The sequence below is a fragment of the Lithobates pipiens genome, unplaced genomic scaffold (assembly GCF_037356315.1).
Source record: "Lithobates pipiens isolate NorthernLeopardFrog02 unplaced genomic scaffold, aLitPip1_a1.2 Scaffold_16, whole genome shotgun sequence".
NCBI lineage: Eukaryota > Metazoa > Chordata > Amphibia > Anura > Ranidae > Lithobates > Lithobates pipiens.
In genome coordinates, this window is record NW_027507748.1 from 383,207,277 (window position 1) to 383,232,744 (window position 25,468).

Consider the following 25,468-nt stretch of genomic DNA (forward strand, 5'->3'; position numbering starts at 1 on the left):
TGTTGCGGTGGAGCTTAGCCCTACAACCTTACAACGTCACCATCAGCTACCGACCCGGTAAGCAAAATGGCAATGCTGATGGGTTGTCCCGGCAAACCGATGCCCTCCCGGGCTCCTAGTGCAATGTTGATGGGTTATCCAGTATTGGAAGAATGGACCCATGGACTAACTGCGGAGTCAACCCGTCTGGGGTCCCCTCCTCTGTTAGTCCCCTGCCGAAAGGGGAGATGTGTGACAGTGGGGTCACTTTGGACACAGGGTGAATAAAAAGACCCCCGATATGGTCTGTGATAGCCATATTCAAGGCTGTATAATACATTGTATACTGTATGTGGGGGTTAAGTGTCATTGTTGTGAGGAATTAAGTTGTTTTGCATTTCTATTGTTCATTTAAGTCTATCCTTGTGTGTAGTGTAAAGTGCCAGACAGACTGGCTGCTAACCCTTTGTGAAAAGATGTGTATTGGGTGGGATCATTTGAAGCATAGCAGACGTCTTGGGATGTGTGGGTGGAGCTGGGCTCTTGTTCATGTTAAAACATGTGCCTTGAATTGTGTATAAAAATACAATGTTGGTTTTTAATAAAGGCATTCCTACTACAGCAGAGACAGAGTGCGTCTCGTCTTTTTGCCAGAGGGATCGGCTCCTATAGGAAAGGGTCGTTTAACTGTGGATATTGGTACCGATTGGATGTGTGTCTCGGAGAGGGAACATCGTAAACGGCGTTAACCCCCTTTATATTAGGGGAGCCGTTACAAACAGGACAAGGAAAAACTTGATGAGGAAAAATAAAAAGGGACCAGGAAAAAGAAAAAATAATTATAAAAATGAAAAAGGATAAAAAAAGGGCACAATTTAAATTTTGTACTTGTACAAGCTATTACGTAAAATTTTAAGTGTCAATATATTCACAAAATTACTACTATAATACTATAAATTATATTTCTATGCAGACTTCTTAACTGTTTCCATTTTACATTCACAATTAGGAATGGGCGAACGGTTCGGCCCGAGCATAAGTTCAGGCCGAACTTTGGTTGTTCAGGTGTTCTGCAGAACATCAAACGATATGCTGTGTTTGGGGCAAACTCGAAAGCCGTCGGAACACCGTTAAAGTCTATGGGACATTAACATGAAAAATCAAAAGTGTAACTTTTAAAAGCTTATTTGCAAGTTATTGTCCTAAAAAGTGTTTGAGGACCCGGGTCCTGCCACAGGGGACATGTATCAATGCAAAAAAAAGTTTTAAAAATGGAAATTTTTTCGGGAGCAGTGATTTTAATAATGTTTAAAGTAAACAAATAAAAGTGACATATTACTTTAAATTTCGTACTTGGGAGTTGTCTAGTATGCCTGTAAAGTGGCACATTGTTCCCGTGTTTAGAACAGTCCCTGCACAAAATGACATTTCTAAAGAAATAAAAGTAATTTAAAAGTACTCGCATCTATACTGAATTGTCGGTCCCGGCAATACAAGTAAAAGTCATTGAAAAAAAAACGGCATGGGAATCCCCCAGTCCATTACCAGGCCCTTTGGGTCTAGTATGAATATTAAGGGGAACCCTGAACCAAAATTTTTAAAAAAATTGCGTAGGGGTCCCCCCAAATTCCATACCAGCTGGTATGATATTAAGGGGAATCCTGCACCAAATTTTTTTTTTAATGGCTTGGAGGTCCCCCTCAAAATCCATACCAGACCCTTCAAATCCTGGGGGTCCTCTTGTTAAAGGGGGCTCCCAGATTCCAATAAGTCCCCCCGTCTGCAGACCCCCACAACCACCGGGCAAGAGTTGTGGGAATGAGGCCCCTGTGCCCATCAACATGAGGACAAGGTGCTTTGGGGGGCTCAACCCATGTTAAGGGCATGTGGTCTGGTAAGGTTCAAGGGGGGGCACTCTCTCATCCCCCCATCTTTTCCTGTGGCCTGCCAGGCGGCATGCACGGATAAGGGTCTGGTATGGATTTTTGGAGGGACCCCCACGTTAAATTTTGGTGTGAGGTTCCCCTTAAAATCCATACCAAACCTGAAGGGCATGGTAATGAACTGGGGGAATCCCATGCTGTTTTTTCAATGACTTTTTCAATGACTTTTATCTGTATTGCCGGAAACCGACAATTCATTATAGCCGTGAGTACTTTAAATGACTTTTTTTCCTTTAGAAATATCATTTTGTGCAGGGGACTGTTCTAAACACGGGAAAAATGCACCATTTTATAGGCATACTATAGACACCCTCCAGGTACGAAATTTAAAGGAATAGTTCACTTTTATTGTTTCACTTTAAGCATTATTAAAATCACTGCTCCTACAAAAACTGCCATTTTTAAAACTTTTTTTGCATTGATACATGTCCCCTGGGGCAGGACCCAGGTCCCCAAACACTTTTTATGACAATAACTTGCATATAAGCCTTTAAAATTAGCACTTTGCATTATTCATGTTCGTGTCCCATAGACTTTAACGGTGTTCGTGTGTTCCGACAAATTTTTTGCCTGTTCAGTATGTTCTGGTGCGAACCGATCCGGGGGGTGTTCGGCCCATCCCTAGTCACAATACATTTTCAGCCACAACATCTGTAACTGAGTGACTTCAGATGTAAACTGTTCATAAAATGATATCAGCAATGCTAGAAAATTCAACATGAAACACTCTAAAAATTCAGATTTATTTGCCAGTGAATAATATTTAAAAAACAAACTCGTAACACCTATGTTTAACCAGAGGCTGTGAAAATACAGTAAAGCCCAAAATAGAACAAAGCTGTTACTTGTGATATTTAAATGGTATTGCTAAGCATAAGGTATTTTTTTAATAGAAACTAAAAGACAGTCACTTGTAAAAATAGAAAAACTTTTTTTTTTTTTTATGTTTTGGCAGTCATCAAGTATTACAAGTAAGTTGTTTAAGGGGGATTCAATTGTAATGGCTCTGATGGGTGTGCATATGTGGGCATTTAAGTGAAGAGGATAAAATACACATCAGACGGTTTTGCTCTCCAGCAGAACTGAAATGTTACTCTCATGAGTTTAACTCTTTATTATCAAAAGAGAATTGGGGCATACTTAACATTTGTTGTCTATTCTGTGTGTTATTCTTGGTCGTATTCATCAAAGAGAAAAGCTGTAACTTTGTTCAATTCCAAACTTCATTTTTTTTTACTATAAGAAGTAAGAGAGGGATATGTATAATTTCTGCTTTGATAAAATGGGAAAACATTGTCTACCTATGGAATACTGTACTTTTTCTCCTCAGGCCGCGTACACACGCGGGGACTGTTCGCCCAACTTTGTCCGTCAAACAGTTTCAGCAAACAGTCCGCTCAAAATTAGCATGGACGGACATGGCCACACACGACGAACGAACAGTTTGCTGAAACCGTGCGCGATGACGTGAACGGCACGTACGACGGGACGAAAAATACGACGTCCTATACACTGCATTATAACTTTCGGCGTGTAAATCCTTTCTGAGCATGCGCGGAACTTAGTTTGACGAACAAGCCTACACACGAGGGGACTGTTCGCTGAAACAAAGTTTCAGCGGACAGTTTTTCGGAATTTCCGAAAAACCTTGTTCAGCGGACTGTTCGCTGAAACTGTCCGCTGAAAGCCCACACACGAGCGGACTGTTTGCCGAAACACTGTTCAGCGGACAAAGTTGGGCGAACAGTCCCCGCGTGTGTACGCGGCCTCACAGTTTCAAAATATCAGTTGTACTTGGTCTAGACATCAAATTGGTTGTTAATACATTATAACATTGATTTATTACAACACAATCATTTTGTATTAGCTTTGTACCTACTGTAATATTATGATTAGGCAGATTTGGACAAGTGATTAAGTTGTTTAAGTCTTAGGGGTTAGGGCTGAGGAGGATTAGTGTGTTAAAGATAAACTCCAGGCAAACAGATAAATACACTAAAATACATACACTATAATACCAAAAGTATTGGGACACCTGCCTTTACATGCACATGAACGTTAGCAGCATCCCAGTCTTAGTATGTAGGGTTTAATATTGAGTTGGCCCACCCTTTGCAGCTATAACAAGCTTCAACTCTTCTGGGAAGGCTTTCCACAAGGTTTAGGGTGTCTATGGGAATGTTTGATCATTCTTCCAGAAGCGCATTTGTAAGGTCAGGCACTGATGTTGGACGAGAATGCCTGGCTCTCAGTCTCTGCTCTAATTCATTTCAAAAGTGTTATACTGGGTTGAGGTCAGGACTTTGTAAAGGCCAGTCAAGTTCCTCCACCCCAAACTCATCTATTTCTTTATAGATCTTGTTTGTGCACTGGTGCACAGTCATGTTGGAACAGGAAGGGGCCATTCCCAAATATCTTGGTATTCTGATGCCCTAATAGTTCCCTTCACTGGAACTAAGGGGCCAACACCTGAAAAACAAACTCACATCATAATCCCTCCTCTACCAAATTATTTGGACCAGTGCACAAAGCAAGGTCTATAAAGACATGGATGAGCGAGTTTGGGGTGGAGGAACTTGACTGTCCTGACCTCAACCTGATAAAACACCATTGGGATGAAATAGAGTGGAGACTGTGTGCCAGGCCTTCTCGTACAACATCAGTGCCTGACCTCACAAACGCACTTTTGGAAGAATGGTTAAATATTCCCTTAGACACACTCCTAAACCTTGTGGTCAGCCTTCCCAGTTAAGGCTGTTGTAGTTGAAACTGGCAGAGCTGCAAAGGATGGGCCAACTCAATATTTGAATTTGGTGCAGCACAGTGGTGTAGTGGTTAGCACTTTCACCTAGCAGCAATAGGGTCGCTGGTTCAAATTCCAACCACGACACCATCTGCCTGGAGTTTGCATGTTCTCCCTGTGCCTGCGTGGGTTTCCTCCGGGTGCTCCGGTTTCCTCCCACACTCTAAAGACATGCTGGTAGGTTAATTAGACCAGGGCTCGACAAACCCCGGTCGCCAGGTCGCATTTGCGCCTAGATTTCGTGTCCTGGCGACTGGGGCAACGCTGCTGGGGTATCCTGTCTCCATTTGGACCCCGAACTCCGCCGCGCAATTCCATCGGGCCGCGCCGGCCAGTAATTGAGGCCGCGGCTTTGCGGCCTTCTAAAATCTTTCGGTAGTCTGGCGCCATCTTGTGGTGGATGTAGAAATTACACCCTATTCCAATAATGCTAATTCCTAATGGAGTGAGGCTCCCCTGCCTGTTTTTTGCCCAACGGTGAGTGTGGTGGCTGGTAAATGGCTTAGCATTATATTATATATATATTATTAAATTTATTAATTTAATTATATATATATATATATATATATATATATATATATATATATATATATATATATATATCATTTTTTTTTTTTTGTAAAAAGTAAAAAAAAAAAATATTTTAATTAAGGAAAAAAAAAATATTATTTGTAATCCTCCCTGCTTGACCCCTTTCACAAGGGCTGTCTGATCAGGTTCACCTGTCAGTTTTTCAGGCGGACCTGATCGAACCCTTAGCAGGGAAATGGCAGTAAATGAGCGGGAATATGTCGGAAATAATAGTCACATTCTTTTGTTAACCACTTCGTGCCCGCGCTATAGACGAAAGATGTCTACAGCGCGGACACCAATTGCCGGGAGGGCGTCCCTAGACATCCTCCTGTTTACTTACCCTCTGCACGCCGCCATGGGCGAGCATCGGGGAAGTTCTGTGTTGACCGTGTCCCTTGGATACAGCCAATCACAGATCATGCTAAATGACCAATCACAGCGGCCATTTAGCACTCGAGCGGTGTGTCCAATGAGAGGTGATCTCATATGTGGGGGGCTGGGGGCTATCTTCCCCTCACTCGTCTCCATGTCAGGCCAGGGACAGGTCCAGATCGCCGTCACGGACCTGGCTCCTAACTTTTTTAGCTGGCTCCTAGATTCCAAGCAAATTTGTCAACCCCTGAATTAGACCTTGTCTAAAAAAAAAAAAATTGGCCTGTGTATGTGTATGTCAATGTTGTATGTGTTTGTAAGTGTGTCAGGACCTTACGGGGTATAGGACCTCACAAAAAGCCGCAGATGGACTCTGGTGGCAAGAAAGCACCCTGAGGTGATTCAGTTCACATAGGTAGTTCTATACAAGTCACTCACTCAATATTGAACCCAATGGACAAAGACTGGGATGCCACTATAGTTCATGTGCATGCAAAGGCAGGTGTCCCAATACTTTTGGTAATATAGTGTATATGTAGCTGTTTTACTTTACAAAGGATTTGTATTTCTACATGCCGTTTCACTGCACATTTGCCAAACCCATCAAGAAGTTTGCAAATACTAACAGCTGTATAAATACAGCTGTACTGTGAAGCCCTCAGAGGTTTGTTAGAGAACCTTAGTGAGCATCATAAAGGCCAAAGAACACCCCAGACAGATTGGGATAAAGTTGGGGAGAAGATTAAAGCAGGGTTAGGTTATAAAAAAATATCCCAAGCTTTGAACATCTCATGAAGCATGTTCAATTCATCATCAGAAAATGGAAAGAGTATGGCACAACTGTAAACCTACCAGGTCATGGTCATTCACCTAAACTGACAGGCCAGGCAAGAGGAGCATTAATCAGAGAAGCAGCCAAGAGGCCCATGGTAACTTTGGAGGAGCTGCAGAGATTCATAGCTTAGGTGGGAGAATTTGTCCACAGAACAACTATTAGTCGTGCACTCCACAAATTTGGCCTGAATGAAAGAACGGCAAAAAGAAAACTATTGTTGAAAGAAAGCCATAAGAAGTCACATTTGCAGTTTGAGAGAAGCCATGTGGGGAACAAAGCAAATATGTGGAAGAAGGTGCTCTGGTCAGATGAAACCAAAATTTAACTTTTTGGCCTAGCAGCAAAACGCTGTGCATGACTGAAAACTAACACTGAACATCAACCTGAACACACCATCCCCACCGTAAAACATGGTGGTGGCAGCATAATGTTGTGGGGATGCTTTTCTTCATCAGGGACAGGGGAGCTGGTGAGAGATGATGGGAAGATGGATGGAGTTAAATACAGGGCAATCTTAGAAGAAAACCTGTTATGCCACGTACACACGATCAGACTATCCGGCGGACTTAGTCTGGTGGACAAACCGCCGGAAAGTCCGCCGGACTTTCCAAACGAGCGGACCTGCCCACACACAACCGGACTTTTCGGCCAGACTACGTCCGCCAGACTATGGGAGTACGCCGTACTTTTGAAATGAACGGACTTGCCCACACAAGGAGGAAAGTCTGTTCATTTTGAATACGGCTCCAGGTAGACGGGACTAGCGAAGGAAGTCAATGTCGCCGCCATCGGCGGCGGTACTGACACCTCGCTGGCCCCGTCACCTGATATGGACTTAAAGGGGAAGCCCTACGCTGAAAAAACGGCGTGGGGGTCCCTCTAAAGGTCCATATAAGACCCTTATCTGAGCGCCCCCCTCCTGAGCCGCACCAGGCCATGCGCCCCCCCACCCCGCTGGCCCCGTCACCTGGTATGGACTTAAAGGGGAAGCCCTACGCTGAAAAAACGGCGTAGGGGTCCCCCTAAAGGTCCATATAAGACCCTTACCTAAGCGCCCCCCCTCCTGAGCCATAGCAGGCCGTGCGCCCCCCCCTCCCCAAAGCACCTTGTCCCCATGTTGATGAGGACAAGGACCTCTTCCCGTCAACCCTGGCCGTTGGTTGTCGGGGTCTGCGGGCGGGGGGCTTATCGGAATCCGGGAGCCCCCTTTAATAAGGGGGCCCCCAGATACCGGCCCCCCACCCTATGTGAATGAGTATGGGGTACAATGTACCCCTACCCATTCACCTGGTGAAGATAATGTAATAATTTTAAAATAATTTATTGCACAGATCCGGGGGTCTTCTTCCGTCTTGGGGGGGTCTACTCGCCGGACTCCTCTGCTATCTCCTGCTAGCTCTTTTATTAGCGGAGGAGCCCGGCTTTCTTCTTCGTCGCCGTCTGGGGATCTTCTTCCGACTTCGGGGGTCTTGTCCGCCTCTTCGGTTCTTCTTGCCGGGCCTCCGCTTTCTTCCTATAGCTCTTTTACTAGCGGTGGCCCGGTCTTCTGTCGCTGCCACCTCTTCTTCCGACTTGGGGGGTCTTGTTCCCCTCTTCGGTTCTTCTTGCCGGGCCTCTTTCCCATTCTTGCCGGGCCTCATCCCCAAAGCAGCCCCCCATCTTGAGGGCACGTGGCCTGGTACGGCTCAGAAGGGGCCGCTCGCTCGTCCCCACCCCCTTTCCTGACTGGCCGGGCTGCGTGCTCAGATAAGGGTCTGATACGGACCCCAGGGGGACCCCCACGCCGTTTTTTCGGCGTAGGGCTTCCCCTTTAAATCCATACCAGGTGACGGGGCAAGCGAGGTGTCAATCTCGCCTATGGAGGCGGCGACATTGACCTCCTGCGCTAGTCCCATCTACCTGGAGCCACGTTCAAAATGAACAGACTTTTCTCCGTGTGCGGGAAAGTCCGTTCACTTCAAAAGTCCGGCGGACTAGCGCACAGACGGCCAGATTGTCCGGTGGACAATTTTTGACTCAAAACTACTTTCTAAGTCCTCCGGACTTTTGGGAAAAAAGAGTCCGCCGGAGCCCACACACGGGTGGATTGTCCGGCGGACCAGAGTCATGTAACATGACAAAATGGCACTGTATAATTATATATATATATATATATATATATATATATATATATATATATATATATATATATATATATATATATATATATTTCAAACCATCCAGTGCTAGATGTCTACTGTTACTAAACTTCTCAACAGAGATATAGAGTCTTTCTCTGGTTATGAGTATATAGCTGGATGGTTAAGTAAAACTATACAGCAATATTTTCAAACGCTGTCTGCATGACTCGTGCTTTAGGCGGAATTGATTTATTATGTCTTGCAAAAAAGCTAAACTGTGCTGGCATGCACAATTAATTCTCATTGCCTATAGCAATGAAAGTATCACAAATCACACTTCTTACCTACTGTGTTAAAAAAAAAAATTAAAGCAGCTATCATAGTACCAAGTTTACAACACCACATGCTTGCAGACAGAATTAACCACTTTCCGACCGCCCGCCATCATTATACGTCGGCACTTTGAAGAGAAATATCGTAGTTATGGCAGCAGCTAGCTGCCATAACTGCAGTATCCTCTTCTGCAGCGGGTGATCGGCTTTCAGATAAAAGTGGTCTCTGTGACGTATTCACCACAAAATCACTTCTATTGTTGGTGGGAGAGGGCCTTTCACCGTTTACCGGAGCCGTCGGTAGCGGAGGAGGCGATCGGATCCTTCTCCATGTGTGATATGGAGCTCAGCAAGGGGAAGATAGCCCCCACCTGGCTCAATACTATTGCAGGGTGGAAGCAACGTCAAAACGTCACTTCTGCCCATAGCTCTTAAAGGGATTTTTTTTTTTTTTTTTTTTTTTTTTCAAACAATATATTTTTTTTTTATTGCATTTTACTGTAAATATGGGATCGAAGGTCTTGACCCCAGATTTCATATTTAAGAGGTCCTGTCGTGCTTTTTTTTATCTTACAAGGGATGTTTACATTCCATGTAATAGGAATTAAAGTGACACAATTTGTTTTTTTTAAACAGTGTAAAAATAAATAATAAAACGTAAAATAAATAATAAAAAAAATGAATATATTTTTAATGTGCCCCGTCCCACCGAGCTCGCGTGCAGAAGCAAATGCATACGTGAGTAGAGCCTGCATATGTAAACGGTGTTCTAACCACACATGTGAGGTATCACCATGATCGGTAGAGCGAGAGAAATAATTCTAGCCCTAGACCTCCTCTATAACTCAAAGCATGCAACCTGTAGTAGCACATGTAACCTGTTTTTGCCACATGTAAAAACAAGTTGTAAAAGTCTAATTTGATCAACGAAGAAAAAACTACCTCTAGTTATAACATGCATTTAATGAACATTACAAGAAGATCTATTGTGTCTGAAACCAAAAAAAAGTATTTCATTTTTCACTGAAAGTAAATACAATTTTTTTTAGTAGCCAAATTTGTATTAAATTTCTTCTTATGCCGTGTACACACGACCGGACTTTCCGGCAGACTAGGTCCAACGGACTTCCAACGGACTTTCCGAACAAACGAACTTGGCCACACACAATCACACCAAAGTCCGACGGATTCGAACGTGATGACGTACGATCGGACTAGAATAAGGAAGTTCATAGCCATTAGCCAATAGCTGCCCTAGCGTCAGTTTTCGTCCATCAGACTAGTATACAGACGAATGGATTTTTTTCGACCAGATTCGAGTCTGTTGGAAAGATTTGAAACATGTCCAAAATCTAAAGTCTGTCTGATTTTTCGACAGCAAAGGTCCGATGAAGCCCATACATGGTTGAATTGTCCGACGGATTTGTTCTGTCAGACCTTTGCTGTCGAAAAGTCCGGCCGTGTGTACATGGCATTGCTGTTTGATAAACTATACACACCTAATTGTCATATGGTAGTGAATTTCTCATTTAACACTCATACATAAAAAGATTATTATACTTAAAACAGAAATGTTAATATTAATAATATGTCTCGGACTATAACTTTTGCTGGTAATACGAGGCAGTAATGTGTTTATCTTTTTTTCAAGCCCAACGAATAGTATTGTTTGGTACACTATTTTCAGTTATAGATACTGTATGTATTTGTATTGGTTCGTCCTACTTACCAGCATTAGTACCAGTCTCTATTATGCATGTGTAATAGTTTCCGGGGCATGTTTATATGTTATATAGTATGTACACTTTTATAATGCAGTACTTTTAATTGACATGTAAATACTCCTATATTTTGTATGTGTATACCATTTTTGTAACACAGGCTTGCATGGTAAAAGTTTTCAATAAATTTAGATTGAATACAAAAACATAAATATTATGTTTAAAATAAGAATAAACAGATTTTAAGGTAACAAGAGGATCTAAAATGTATTTGTAATAATAAAACAGTGCTCGTCCCAAGACCAATACACTTTCAAAGGCATCAACAATACAGTCAAATCAAGAGTAGTCGATATTTTGTTTTATATTAAAATCAGCAGAAATGTACATTTATATCATCAGCGGACATTTAATAAGAAATTGTATTCTCAGGGCACAGTTTCCCACCCTAATCCCAATATATTTCAGGCAGTATATTTCCAGCTACTTGCTATAACGAAAGATTGTAAAATATACAAATATATGTATGCATAAAAAGAATAATATTGGAAGCCCTAGTAACAAATGAGGCCTATATTCTCTATACTATTGACACTATCGAAAATTGAAAATTAAGCACTTACATTGACCTTATACCTCGGTGAAACATTTACAACATGGCAGCAATAACTAGCTACAGGGGGGAATATAAGCAAATCCTATTTTTGAAGAACGGAAGAAAGCTCCAATATCAGCTGGTTGAAGAAACCGTTTATTGTGCGGGTTTCAATAATTTATTGCTTTGCACTATATGTGGTAAAATATTATTTAGTAGAATGGGGTAGATTTCAATTTTTCCACAATGCTTTTTCTAGTCCTGAAGTCAGATGGGTGGATATAAGGGAAAAAAATCTCCCCAGTGGGTTTATAGAAGACAATAAAGACCTGACCAAAAAAAATGACCTCTTCCCCACTTTAGCCAAAGCTAAACATGTCTGTAATTAGACTTTAAAGCCTTAGTGCAGCCTAAATCACAAACAGAAAAATCATCACAAGGGACATAGTGTACAGTCAGCAGGATGTGTCCCTGCTGATTTCTCTTCTGTTAGTGAAAATATTCTTCCGTTTCACAACCCACCCCCCCAACATTATCTTCTGGTGTGGTGGGGGGTTATTACAACAGGCTGTCAGGCTCTCATCAAGAGAGCAGAACTCCACTTTTTCAATGGATGAAAGAGTATATATGAATGGAGGGGTGGATCTACCAATCATCTGCCTGCCCCTCAGTCACACATCCTGCTTCATTCACTGAAGCTGTAGTATGACTTATATGGCTGGAGCAGCTGGGAAGAAAGAGCAGGCATAGTCAGGCTCTCTTGGTGAGAGAGCCGGTTTGTTTTGTTAACCTCCACCACACTGAAAGATTATGGCAGAAGAGGAATCAGAACTTACTAACTGTGAAATACATCCTTTGTACTCATTTTTTTGTTTGTGATTTTCACTGCACTTGGGCCTTAAAGTGGTTGTAAAGGCTCAAGGTTTTTTTTACCTTCCTGCATTCTATGCAGAAGGGTTAAAAACGTTGTGTGCAGCTGCCCCCCCCCCCCTTTAGCCCCCTAATACCTACCTGAGCCCCATCTCGATCCCAGGTCTCTTCCTCCTCGTTGGCTGAGACAGCAGTGGGAGCCATTGGCTTCCGCTACTGTCAATCACTGGCAGTCAGCCAATGAGAGAGCGGGGGCGGGGCGAGCCACGCTCCGTGTGTAAATGGACACACAGAGCATAGTCTCAGGAGCAAGCTATGGGGGTACTTGGAAGGAGGGAGGGACCAGGAATTCCAGCGGGGGACCTAAGAAGAAGAGGATCAGATCTGCTCTGTGCAAAACCACTGCACAGAGCAGGCAAGTATAACATGTTTGTTATTTTAATGAGAAAAAAAAAAACGAAGCTTAGGTTTCACTTTAACATTTTTTTCTCTCTAATTATCTAATATGTAATTTTATTGGTAATACCCACCATTGCCAGTCCTAAGTGTAAAGCACTAACCTGGTCCTTAACCACTTGCTTACTGGGCACTTAAACACCCTTCCTGCCCAGACCAATTTTCAGCTTTCGGTGCTCTCACATTTTGAATGACAATTACTCAGTCATGCAACACTGTACCCAAATGAATTTTTTGTCCTTTTTTTCCCACAAATAGAGCTTTCTTTTGGTGGTATTTGATCACCTCTGGGGTTTTTATTTTTTGCGCTATAAATGAAAAAAGACCGAAAATTTTGAAAAAAAACGCATATTTCTTTGTTTCTGTGACAGAATTATGCAAATTATTAATTTTTCTTCATAAATTTTGGCCACAATTTATACTGCTACATATCTTTGGTCAAAATAACCCAAATTAGTGGATAATATTTGGTCTTTGTGAAAGTTAGAGAGTCTACAAGCTGTGGTGCGAATCGCACAAAATTGATCACATCTGATGTACTGGTGGCCTATCTCACTTCTTGTGACCCGAACAAGTCAGGAAAGTACAAATACCCCTCAAATGACCCCTTTTTGGAAAGTAGACATTCCAAGGTATTTAGTAAGAGGCATAGTGAGCTTTTTGATGTTGTCATTTTTTTCCCACAATTCTTTGCAAAATTAAGATTTTTCATTTTTGTTTTTTTTCTCCACAAAATTGTCATTGTAATAGGTTATTTCTCTCACGTGGCATGTGTATACCACAAATGACACCCCCCAAAAAATTCTGCTACTCCTCCTGAGTATTACAATATCACATGTGTGTGACTTTTTCACAGCCTGGCCACATAGAGAGGCCCAACATGCAGGTAGCGCCATCATGTGTTCTAGGAACATAAATTACACATCTAACATGTTGACTATTTATTACACTTTTGAAGCACCAGGACAATGTGACACTGATGACAGATGGCACTGATACGTGGCAATGATGACACTTATACGTGGCACTGATGACACGTGGCACTGATGACAGATGGCACTAATATGTGGCACTGATGACAGATGGCACTAATATGTGGCACTGGTGACACGTGGCACTTATACGTGGCACTGATGACACGTGGCACTAATACATGGCACTGAAGACACGTGGCACTAATACGCGGCACTGATGACAGATGGCACTAATATGTGGCACTGGTGACACGTGGCACTTATACGTGGCACTGATGACACGTGGCACTAATACATGGCACTGAAGACACGTGGCACTAATACGCGGCACTGATGACAGATGGCACTAATACATGGCACTGATGACAGATGGCACTAATACATGGCCCCGATGATGCGTGACACTGATGACAGATGGCACTGATAAGTGGCATTGATGACACGTGACACTGACAACAGATGGCACGTGACACTGACAGGTGGCACTGATGGCAAATGGCACTGATACATGGCACTGATGACAGATGGCACTAATACGTGGCACTGATGACAGATGGCACTATGTGGCACTGGTGACACGTGGCACTGATGACAGATGGCACTTATACGTGGCACTGATGACAGATGGCACTGGGGACAGATGGCACTGACAACAGATGGCACTGGGGGCAGGTGGCACTGGGGGCAGGTAGCACTGGGGTGGATGGCACTGGGGCGGATGGCACTCCTGGGGGAGGATGGCACTGCTGGGGGAGGATGGCACTGCTGGGGGAGGATGGCACTTTTTTTTTTTTTTTTTTTACTCGAGGCAGAACGGCTGCCTCTGCAGCCGTTCATCTCTCCCCTCTCACAGTGTCTGTGTGAGGAGGGAGAGCGGCGCTGAGAGATGATCTCATATGTTTACATATGAGATCATCTCCCATTGGACACGCCGATCACGCTGTAAACGGCCGCTGTGATTGGCCGTTTACAGCGACACGGCGAACACAGAACTTCCGTGATGCGCGCCCGCGGCGGCACGCATCACGGAAGTAAACATCAGGACGTCCAGGGACGACCACCCGGAGGAACGCGCCTGCTCTACGGCCGTCATTCGGCTATAGGGCGGGAGCGAGGTGGTTAATTATTTGTATTTGTGTGGCAAAAACAAATCAATAGTTAGATAAGTTTCTTTGCAATTCAGTGTTATTAACCATTTGCCGACCGGCCGCAATACATATACTGCGGCAGGTTGGCTCTATTGCGTAAAATTACGTACCTGTATGTCATTTCGTGCAATAGCCAGTGGGGTCACGCAGGCGCTGATTGGCCAGAGGGGGAGCCAATCAGCCGGTCTGGTAGACGCGATGTCCGTGGGACACCCACAATCCCTCCTCAGAGAGACAGGATGGTGGTCTGCCGAGGTAAGCAGGGCAGATCGCCATCCTGTCAGGTATGAACAGAGAGATCTATGTTCCTGACTAGCAAGAGCACGGATCTCTCTGTTCATACAGTGAGTCCATCCCCCGCACAGTAAGAAAGCATCCCCTAGGGACACACTTAACCCTTTAATCTCCCCTGGTGTTAATCCCTTCCCTGCCAGTGTCATTAGTACAGTAACAGAGGCATATTTTTAGTGTCAAAAATGTCGGTTAGGTGTCTGATTTGTCCATCGCAATGTCGCAGTTCCGCTAAAAATCACTGATCGCCGCCTTTACTATTAAAAAAATAAAAAAATAAAAATGCCATTAAAAAATCCCATAGTTTGTAAATGCTATAACTTTTGCGCAAACCAATCAATATATGCTTATTGGGATTTTTATGAGGCAGAATACATATTGAACTAAATTAACAAAGAAATTATTATTATTTTTTTGGGGTATGTTTAATAGCAGAAAAAAAAATAGATTTTCTTTCAAAATTGTCACTCTTTTTTTGTTTATAGCGCAAAAAATAAAAAACATTTTGTTTGGGCAGAGCATCACACGACCTTGCAATTGTCAGTTAAAATAATGCAGAGCCATTTTGCAAAAAAGGAAGGGGGTAAAAGCTTCCAGGGCTAAAGTGGTTAAAAATGACCATTCTGGTTCAGTCAAACATGGCTATAGGGTCATTTAGTGCACTATTACAGAACGTCCTCTGGAAATATCACTTTCTTCATGTGTGCTTGGCTCCCTGTTATTCTTAGCATTTTTTGCACTTAATACAGTTCTGGGACTGTTTAAAAAGTGGCTGCAGGAAGTTTGCTAAATTCTGTGAAAGTAGTATAACTGACTTCTAGAGGAGCTTGTATTAATGACAGCATATAAGGAGGACAGTACTGTGTGGAGGTTAATTGTGGACAACTTTCTCTAGGTACCTACAATGGATGCTGCATGCAAAGCAGACTGGAACGTACCTTTGCTTTATTGATTGTGCAGTGCAGAGCATTGTTTTCATGATCGTAGAGCAAGCTAAAATCCAGTGTCCCTAGAGTGGCTAAGAAAAAAAAGAAAAAGGACAGTTATTACAGTATCTTTGGATCAAGTACAATTACAGTGGTGTGAAAAAGTGTTTGCCCCCTTCCTCATTTCCTGTTCCTTTGCATGTTTGTCACACTTAAGTGTTTCGGAACATCAAACCAATTTAAACAATAGTCAAGGACAACACAAGTAAACACAAAATGCAATTTGTAAATGAAGGTGTTTATTATTAAAGGTGAAAAAAAATCCAAACCATCATGGCCCTGTGTGAAAAAGTGATTGCCCCCTAAACCTAATATCTGGTTGGGCCACCCTTAGCAGCAACAACTGCAACCAAGCGTTTGCGATAACGTGCAATGAGGCTTTTACAGCGTCCTGGAGGAATTTTGGCCCACTCATCTTTGCAGAATTGTCCTAATTCAGTTACATTAGAGGGTTTTCGAGCATGAACGGCCTTTTTAAGGTCATACCACAACATCTCAATAGGATTCAGGTCAGGACTTTGGCTAGGCCACTCCAAAGTCTTCATTTTGTTTTTCTTCAGCCATTCGGTGGTGGACTTGCTGGTGTGTTTAGGATCATTGTCCTGCTGCAGAACCCAAGTTCGTTTCAGCTTGAGTACACGAACAGATGGTCGGACATTCTCCTTCAGGATCTCTTGGTAGACAGCAGAATTCATAGTTCCTTTTATCACGGCAAGTCTTCCAGGTCCTGAAGCAGCAAAACAGCCCCAGACCATCACACTACCACCACCATATTTTACGGTTGGTATAATGTTCTTTTTATGAAATGCAGTGTTCCTTCTACGCCAGATATACTTGGACACACACCCTCCAAAGAGTTCCACTTTTGTCTCATCAGTCCACAGAATGTTGTCCCAAAAGTCTTGGGGATCATCAAGATGTGTTGTGAAGAAATTGAGACGAGCTTTGATGTTCTTTTTGCTCAGCAGTGGTTTTCTCCTTGGAACTCTGCCATGCAGGCCATTTTTGCCCAGTCTTTTCCTGATGGTGGAGGCATGAACGCTGACCTTAACTGAGGCAAGTGAGGCCTGCAGTTCCTTGGACGTTGTTGTGGGGTCTTTTGTGACCTCTTGGATGAGTCGTCGCTGCGCTCTTGGGGTAATTTTGGGCGGCCGGCCACTCCTGGGAAGGTTCACCACTGTTCCATGTCTTCGCCATTTGTGGATAATGGCTATCACTGTGGTTCGCTGGATTCCCAAAGCTTTGGAAATGGCTTTATAACCCTTTCCAGACTGATAGATCTCAATTACTTTCTTTCTCAATTGTTCCTGAATTTCTTTGGGTCTCGGCATGATGTGTAGCTTTTAAGGATCTTCTGGTGGACCTTACTGTGTCAAGCAGCTCCTATTTAAGTGATGCCTTGATTGTGAACAGGTGTGGCAATAATCAGGCCTGGGTGTGGCTAGAGAAATTGAACTCAGGTGTGGACAACCACAGTTATAGTATGTTTTAACAAGGGGGGGCAATCACTTTTTCACACAGGGCCATGATGGTTTGGATTTTTTTTCACCTTTAATAATAAACACCTTCATTTACAAATTGCATTTTGTGTTTACTTGTGTTGTCCTTGACTATTGTTTAAATTGGTTTGATGTTCCGAAACACTTAAGTGTGACAAACATGCAAAGGAACAGGAAATGAGGAAGGGGGCAAACACTTTTTCACACCACTGTATTTTATTACTAAATGCAAAACTTAAATAAGAAATAATAATGAATAAAATGAATAATTATAAAAAAAACTAGTAAAAAACACCAAAAAAGTCTATAAAAGCTACCATAAAGTAGCTTGATATATTTCTAATTGATTTAACATAGCTTTCTAGTAGAGTGTAACATATTTTTTAGAGATAATTCAAATTCAAGAATGCAAACACATCATAGAAGAAACCACAAAATACCTTCACCCGTTAAAGGACTAATAAATAAATCACTTATGTAAGCAGCTAGCAAAAAAGTTTCCTGGGAAAACCATAATATAAATAACAATAAAAATAACCATAATATAAATAACAATAAAAATGCATTGACGGCTTGAAGCCCATTATTTGAAATAATGGTTTCTTGACTACTTTATTCAGGTAGTCCAATGCTTAGGGTAAGGGTCAGTGTGTGTCCTTGTCATCTGTGGTGGTTCTTCACTTTGACACCCATTGTTTGGATTATCATCACTGGACTTTTATGACATCACATAGCTCAGCTTCTCCCTACATGTTTCGTCATCGTAGACAGTATGCCATCATAGGTAAAATGCCATTTTTGTCAATTAGACAACAAAATTGGACAGGAAGCAACTGTTTACAACCAGCAAATGTCTGACGTCAAGCGTGGTGACATCACGTAGCTCAGCTTCTCCCTACATGTTTCGTCATCATAGACGTTATCACCTGATCAAAATTAGATTCATGATATTATGGACTACATTTATATCTAGAACATTGTATTCAATTTACACACTATTTACTTGGTGGATTCAGTTTCTGCCAGTATAAGCACTGCATTTTTATACTGGTAGAAACAAAATCCACCAAGTGAATAGTGTGTAAATTCAATGTTCTAGATATAAATGCAGTCCATAATATCATGAATCAAAAATGTCATAAAAGTCCAGTGATGATAATCCAAACAATGGGTGTCAAAGTGAAGAACCACCACCGATGACAAGGACACACACTGACCCTTACCCTAAGCGTTGGACTACCTGAATAAAGTAGTCAAGAAACCATTATTTCAAATAATGGTCTTCAAGCCGTCAAGCTCCTTAGATTCCACAGTAACTGTAATGATCAGGCTAGGTGTTATATCGAGGCTCACATAAAGGCAAAACATAAACACTTCATTGCGCAGTATTACTAATAAGGTGATTTTAATGAAAAAGTGCCAAATTACTCACAAGCATCATAGGTAAAATGGCATTTTTGTCAATTAGACAACAAAAGTGGACAGGAAGCGACTGTTTCCAACCAGCAAATGTCTAACGTCAAGCGTGGTGACATCACGTAGCTCAGCTTCTCCCTACATGTTTCGTCATCATAGACGTTATCACCTGATCAAAACTAGATTCATGATATTATGGACTACATTTATATCTAGAACATTGTATTCAATTTACACACTATTTACTTGGTGGATTCCGTTTCTGCCAGTATAAGCACTGCATTTTTATTGTTATTTATAAATAAGCACATCATGCTGTTAAATCTGTATTCACATCACCTGTCAACTGTTTCTACTCCCATCAACTATCAATGTGAAACAACTGTAAGGTGCACAGAGGGGCTTATCTGACCTCTCATAAACTGCCATCATCAACTCCCCCTGCAGACATTATTTAATTACACAATGAACTTAGCAATATCATTATCATTTAAACAAACATCTTAATGCATCTGTAAGTATGCAGGCTGCCATTGCTGATCTCCTTCTGAAATAAAGTAAAACTCTTTAGTGCAGCATTCCCACTTATTCCCTCTCCAAATTCATCCACATGTATATATAGTATAATGATCACAAATGAATATCATGTTTCCATACAAACAGCTCATTCACACATTTATATTTCTTTTATTTAGTCATCATGCACACTGGGGCTCTTCCAATTGCTTTTTCCTTAGCAGGAGAAAAACAGCTGCAAAAACGCTTCTAAGCTGCACCTTAAAAGAAGGCAGGAGTAAAATCACATGTAAAACAATCAATCACATGCAAACACTCCAGTACAATGGAACTTTAAAGGCGATCACAAGATACCTAGAGTATATCATAAAAATATTATTTATTCATTCTGTTTCCCCCCTCTTCTTGCATGGGGGGGGGGGGGGGGGGGGTTGATGGGCTTCTGTTTATACGTCGCATGGTGCATCAGCCCCTGCCCAAACTGCCCAAAAGGCTGTTTGCACTGTTGCGAATATGTTGTGCCGGTGGGCTTTATCTGCATGGCGCTTCTCTGCTGCTTTGACAGTGGGCAGGCACCGTGCAGCTTTCGCCCTGGGGGCTCTGCGGTGTTGTCCCCCCCCCCCCCCCCGTGGCCCTTCCCATACACTCTGAGGGTTTTTTTTCTATTGATTGGATGCCGCCGCCTTGTTTTCATTTGTGCAGTAGTTGCCATGGAGATGCCGGGAGTGATGGTCTCGGATGTATGTGTGTTTTGTTTGGTGTGTCGCGTCATCAGACGCTCCCAATTGCAGGGCATCACAATTTGTTTTGCTTTGTTGTTTCAATGAGGGTTGCGAGGATATGACATAATCGCGTCATTGTACTCGATGATGCCGCTCCCACAAAGTACCCCTGAAGGAGGCAACTTAGTACTCTGAAATGCGTCAGTTGCGAGAGACTATAACTGCACTGTATATTTCTACATGTTCAGTAACGTATAGATTTATGGATTTGCTTAAACATTCCTTGTTTTTATAATACTGTTTTTCCTTATATATTCTTTAAATTAATATTTTTGTAATGATGTACTGTATACACTTTATTATAATTTTTGGAAACATTATAGTGCCTTAAAAGACCACCAAACAGGGGATTTTTTCTTGTCTTTGTTCAATATTCGATGTGGCACTACTTGATTTTAAATTACTATGCTATGAGTTCCTTCTTTGTCTCTCCCTTTTGCTGAGCCCACTATTGAACATCCTGGTTATATGGTAACCCATCCTGAAATCTTGGCTCCTGATATCATCCATCCCATAGGGATACTGGGATAAAGTGCAGCAAGACCCCCTTGGGGTCAGAGAAGCTGGTAAGTGGCTTAAGTGTTCGATGTGCACTTTTGGGTGTGAAACTGTTGTTATTCACACTGAAATATGGATTTTTGTTGATACACAAGAATAAATTAACTTTTTGCACATGAGCACTTCTCTTCTTTTTTTCTGATGGACTTTACTGGATTATTTATGAATGTTTTTTTAAAACATTCTTAATTAGGCTCAATGCACACTGGCTTAAAAAAACATTGCTTCTACAGGAGTTTAGTGTTCTGCCTGTAGAAGCAGCTCAGTGTTATCCTGTGTCCATGTACATTAGGACGATTACAGCCATGTTTTGAGCTCAGAGATTTTTATTTTGGCTGCGACATTATGGCAGACTCATCGGACATTTTTGACACATTTTTGGGACCACTGTCATTTATACAGCAATCAGTCCTATAAAAATGCATTGATTCCTGTGTAAATGATACTGGCAGTGAAGGGGTTAACCAGGGGGTGGCAGTGTAGGGGTTAAGTGTTCCTAGGGGCGTGTTACTAACTGTGGGGGGCTGGGCTTTGTGTTAGTGAACACTGATCTCTGCTTTAATCACATGGAGCAGAGATCAGCATCACTTGTTGCTAGGCAGAACAACAGAATCTCCCCATTCAGCCGCCCCGTGAGACGATCGTGGGTATCCCTGCGGTGATTGAGTCCGCGGGGTGCCCGACCGTCATGCGAGCGCGCCAGCGACAGCGCACACATGGTGGCAGGGCAGCAGATAAAAATGGACGTACCTGTACGCCAATATGCCTGCCCGTGCCATTCTGCCGACGTACATCGGCGTGCGCCGGTCGGGAACTGATAAATGTTCATATTGTATTGGGGAGGAGGTATAGCAGTGAAGAGATAAGACCAAGATAAACTTATTTGGTTCAGATGGTGTCAAGTGTGTGTGGTGGCAACCAGGTGAGGAGTACAAAGACAAGTGTGTCTTGCCTATAGTCAAGCATGGTGTTGGGAGTGTCATGCTCTGGGGTGGCATAAGTGCTGCCGACACTGGGGAGCTACAGTTCATTGCGGGAACCATGAATGGCAACATGTACTGTGTTTTTGCAGCTGCTTTTCTCCTGCTAGGTAAAAAGCAATTGGAAGAGCCCTAGTGTGCATGATGACTAAATAAAAGATGTATGAACGCATGAATGAGCTGTTTGTATGGAAACATGATATTTATTTGTGATCATTATACTATATATACATGTGGATGAATTTGGAGAGGGAATAAGTGGGAATGCTGCACTAAAGAGTTTTACTTTATTTCAGAAGGAGATCAGCAATGGCAGCCTACATACTTCTTTTACAGATGCATTAAGATGTTTGTGTAAATGATATTGAGAGTGGTTATACATCATTGCTAAGTTCATTGTGTAATTAAATAATGTCTGCAGTGGCAGTTGATGATGGCAGTTTATGAGAGGTCAGATAAGCCTTTCTGTACACCTTACCGTTGTCTCACATTGATAGTTGATGGGAGTAGAGACAGCTGACAGGTGATGTGAATACAGACTTAACAGCATGATGTGCTTATTTATAAGTAACATCAAACTTGGAACCGTAGGCATCACTGCCTAACAGTATCTTATGTTTATTAAAATTGATCAGCAAACAGAAAAAAACATATATAGCCTAAAATATTTATCATAGCTACCTTTTGGAATAGCTTCAACACAGCACATGATAATAAACTGTCATGAAGATTGATTTAACTTTTTAATTATTTACATTTAGCTCAGAGTTTACAACATATTTTGGGAAATACCAAATAACTTCCACATACAATGATACCAGCATTGTGAGTCTGGTGTCAATGTCCAAAAAGTGCTGTAAAATCTAACTAGCATTACCAGCCCAAATGTTGTGCATTCCTATGGCTTCTTAACAAAAGCAAAAAATGATCAGCTCTGTATAGAGAGATGTAAAAAAGTTCATACAGTGTCTTGCAAAAGTATTCACCCTCTTGGCATTTTTCATGTTTTGTTGCCTCACAGCCTGGAATTGACATGGATTGTTTGAGGATTTGCATCATTTAATTTACAGAACATGCCCATAACTTTGAACTTGTTTTTTTTTTTGATTGTGAAGCAAACAACAAATAGGACAAAATAACAGAAAAAGTCAATGTACATAACTATTCACCCCCCTTAAGTCAATACTTTGTGGAGCCACCTTTTGTGGCTATCACAGCTCCAAATTGCTTTGGATAAGTCTCTATGAGCTTGCCACATCTTACCACTGGGATTTTTGCCCATTCCTTCTTGCAAAACTGCTCCAGCTCCTTCAAGTTGGATGGTTTGCACTTGTGAACAGATATCTTTAAGCCTGACCACAGATTTTCTATTGGATTGAGGTCTGGGCCTTGACTAGGCCATTCCAACACATTTACATGTTTCCCCTAAACTATTCAAGTGTTGTCCTGCTGGAAGATGAACCTCCGTCTTAACCTCAAATCACACACAGAGTGGTAAAGGTTTTGCTCAAGAAAATTCCCGTATTTAGCACCATCCATCTTTCCCTCAACTCTGACCAGTTTCCCAGTCCCGACTGCTGAAAAATATCCCCACAGCATGATGCTGCCACCACCATGTTTCATTGTGGGGATGGTGTTCTTTGGATGATGTGATGTGTTGGGTTTGTGCCAGACATATAGTTTTCTTTGATGGCCAAAAAGTTAAATTTTAGTCTCATCAGACTAGCGCACCTGTCAGGAACCATGAAAGAGACAGAAGTAAAATCAAATCACACTTGTTTATTAATAAAAATAAAAAGGTAAATAGGAAAAAGCGTAGTCAAGCAAGCTAGAGTCCAGTAGCCAGACCGGCTAGTCAGCCAGTCCAAAGTTCATAAACCAGATCGGGTAATCAGCCAGTCCAGACGTCAGGGATCCAAGGAGAGCAACTGCAAGCAGGATGGGAGCCAGGAGGGATGTTAGCAAGCCAGTCTTGAAACAACAGCAGGAGATGGTTCCTAGTGATGTGACTAAACGTGAAGGCAATGGAGAAATGAGCTGGAAGACTTTAAATAGGCAGGCCAGACGAGCATCATCGGAAACAGCTGGTAACTGTGGAGAGACAAGAGAGCTGGCAATTAGCCGACAGCTGAGTGGCCAGCCCAGAGGAGGAAGGGCTAAACCAGCCCTGACAGCACCTTCCTCCACACATTTTGGGAGTCTCCCTCATGCCTTTTCAAACTCAAAACGTGCCATTTTTTTTCTGAAAGTAATGGCTCTCTTCTGGCCACTCTGCCATAAAGTCCAACTCTATGGAGCGTACTACTTATTGTTATCCTATGTACTCCATTCTCTGCTGTGGAACTCTGCAGCTCCTATAGGGTTACCTTAGGTCTCTGTGCTGGCTCTCTGATTAATGCCCTCCTTGCCCAGTCAATGAGTTTTGGTGTGCAGCCGTCTCTTGGCGGGTTTGCTGTTGTGCTATGTTCTTTCCATTTGGTTATGATAGATTTGATGGTACTCCTAGTGATCATTAAAGATTTAGAATTTTTCTATAACCTAACCCTGACTTGTACTTCTGAACAACATTATCCCTTACTTGTATGGAGAGTTCCTTGGTCTTCATGGCAGTGTTTGGTTAGTGGTGCCTCTTGCTTAGGTGTTGCAGCCTCTGGGGCCTTTTAAAAAGGTGTGTATATGTAATGACACTTAGATTACACACAGGTGGACATTATTTCACAAATTATGTGACTTCTGAAGGTAATTGGTTGTGCCAGAGCTTTTTATGGGCTTCATAACAAAGGGGTGAATACATACACACATGCCAATTATCAGTTTTTTTATTCTGAAAAATAGTTTTATGTATATATTTTTCAAATTTTACTTCACCAACTTAGACTGTTGTGTTCTGATCCATCATATAATTCAGATTTAAAAAAACAACATTAAACTAAAGGCTGTAATGTAATAAAATAGGTAAAAAGCCAAGGAGTGAATACTTTTGCAAGGCACTGTATAATTGTTTTATTCCAGGTAAATAATTAACTAAACAGTTGAAATACACATACTTGTATGTAAGTTGTTTTACCTGCCAAATGCATTTTTTTTCTGCATGCTAGTCTCATATCGAAAAATGAAGAGTTTACTAAAGTTCCGAAAATTCTCATACGTTGAAATAAAAATTCAGAAGCGATGTAATGTGTTGTAGTGTATTTATCCCTTTCATGACTAACCCTATTTTTGACATTTGGTGTTTACAAGTTAAAATCCGTATTTTTTGCTAGAAAATTACTTAGAACCCCCAAACATTATATATATATTTTTTAGCAGAGAATCAAGAGAATAAAATGGTGATTGTTGCAATATTTTATGTCACACGGTATTTGTGCAGTGGTGTTTTAAACACAACTTTTTGGGAAAAGGGAAGCTTTCATGAATTTTAAAAAAATGAAAAAGTAAAGTTAGCCCAATTTTTTTGTATAATGTGAAAAATGATGTTACGCGAGTAAATAGATACCAAACATGTCACGCTTTATAATTGCACGCACTCACGGAATGATGACAAACTACGGTACCTAAAAATCTCCATAGGCAACATTTTAAAATGTTTTACGGTTACCAGGTTAGAGTTACAGAGGAGGTCTAGTGCTAGAATTATTGCTCTCGCTCTGACAATCATGGCGATACCTCACATGTGTGATTTAAACACCGTTTACATATGCGGGCGCGACTTCGTATGC

The 25,468-nt window shown here is 41.9% G+C and overlaps 1 protein-coding gene across 3 annotated transcripts in view; it reads right to left on the reverse strand.

Moving 5' to 3' along the window:
* Positions 1-25,468, reverse strand: part of DOC2B (double C2 domain beta) — an 824,332-nt gene that overhangs the window by 561,811 nt on the left and 237,053 nt on the right. For all 3 annotated transcript variants that reach the window (XR_013274551.1, XM_077482237.1, XM_077482236.1), the window contains exon 2: positions 15,951-16,030. Coding sequence is in view for 2 of the 3 variants with exons in the window: in XM_077482237.1 (XP_077338363.1) it covers positions 15,951-16,030 (80 nt within the window). In the remaining variant the exon portion in view is untranslated. The remainder of the gene's footprint in view (positions 1-15,950; positions 16,031-25,468) is intronic.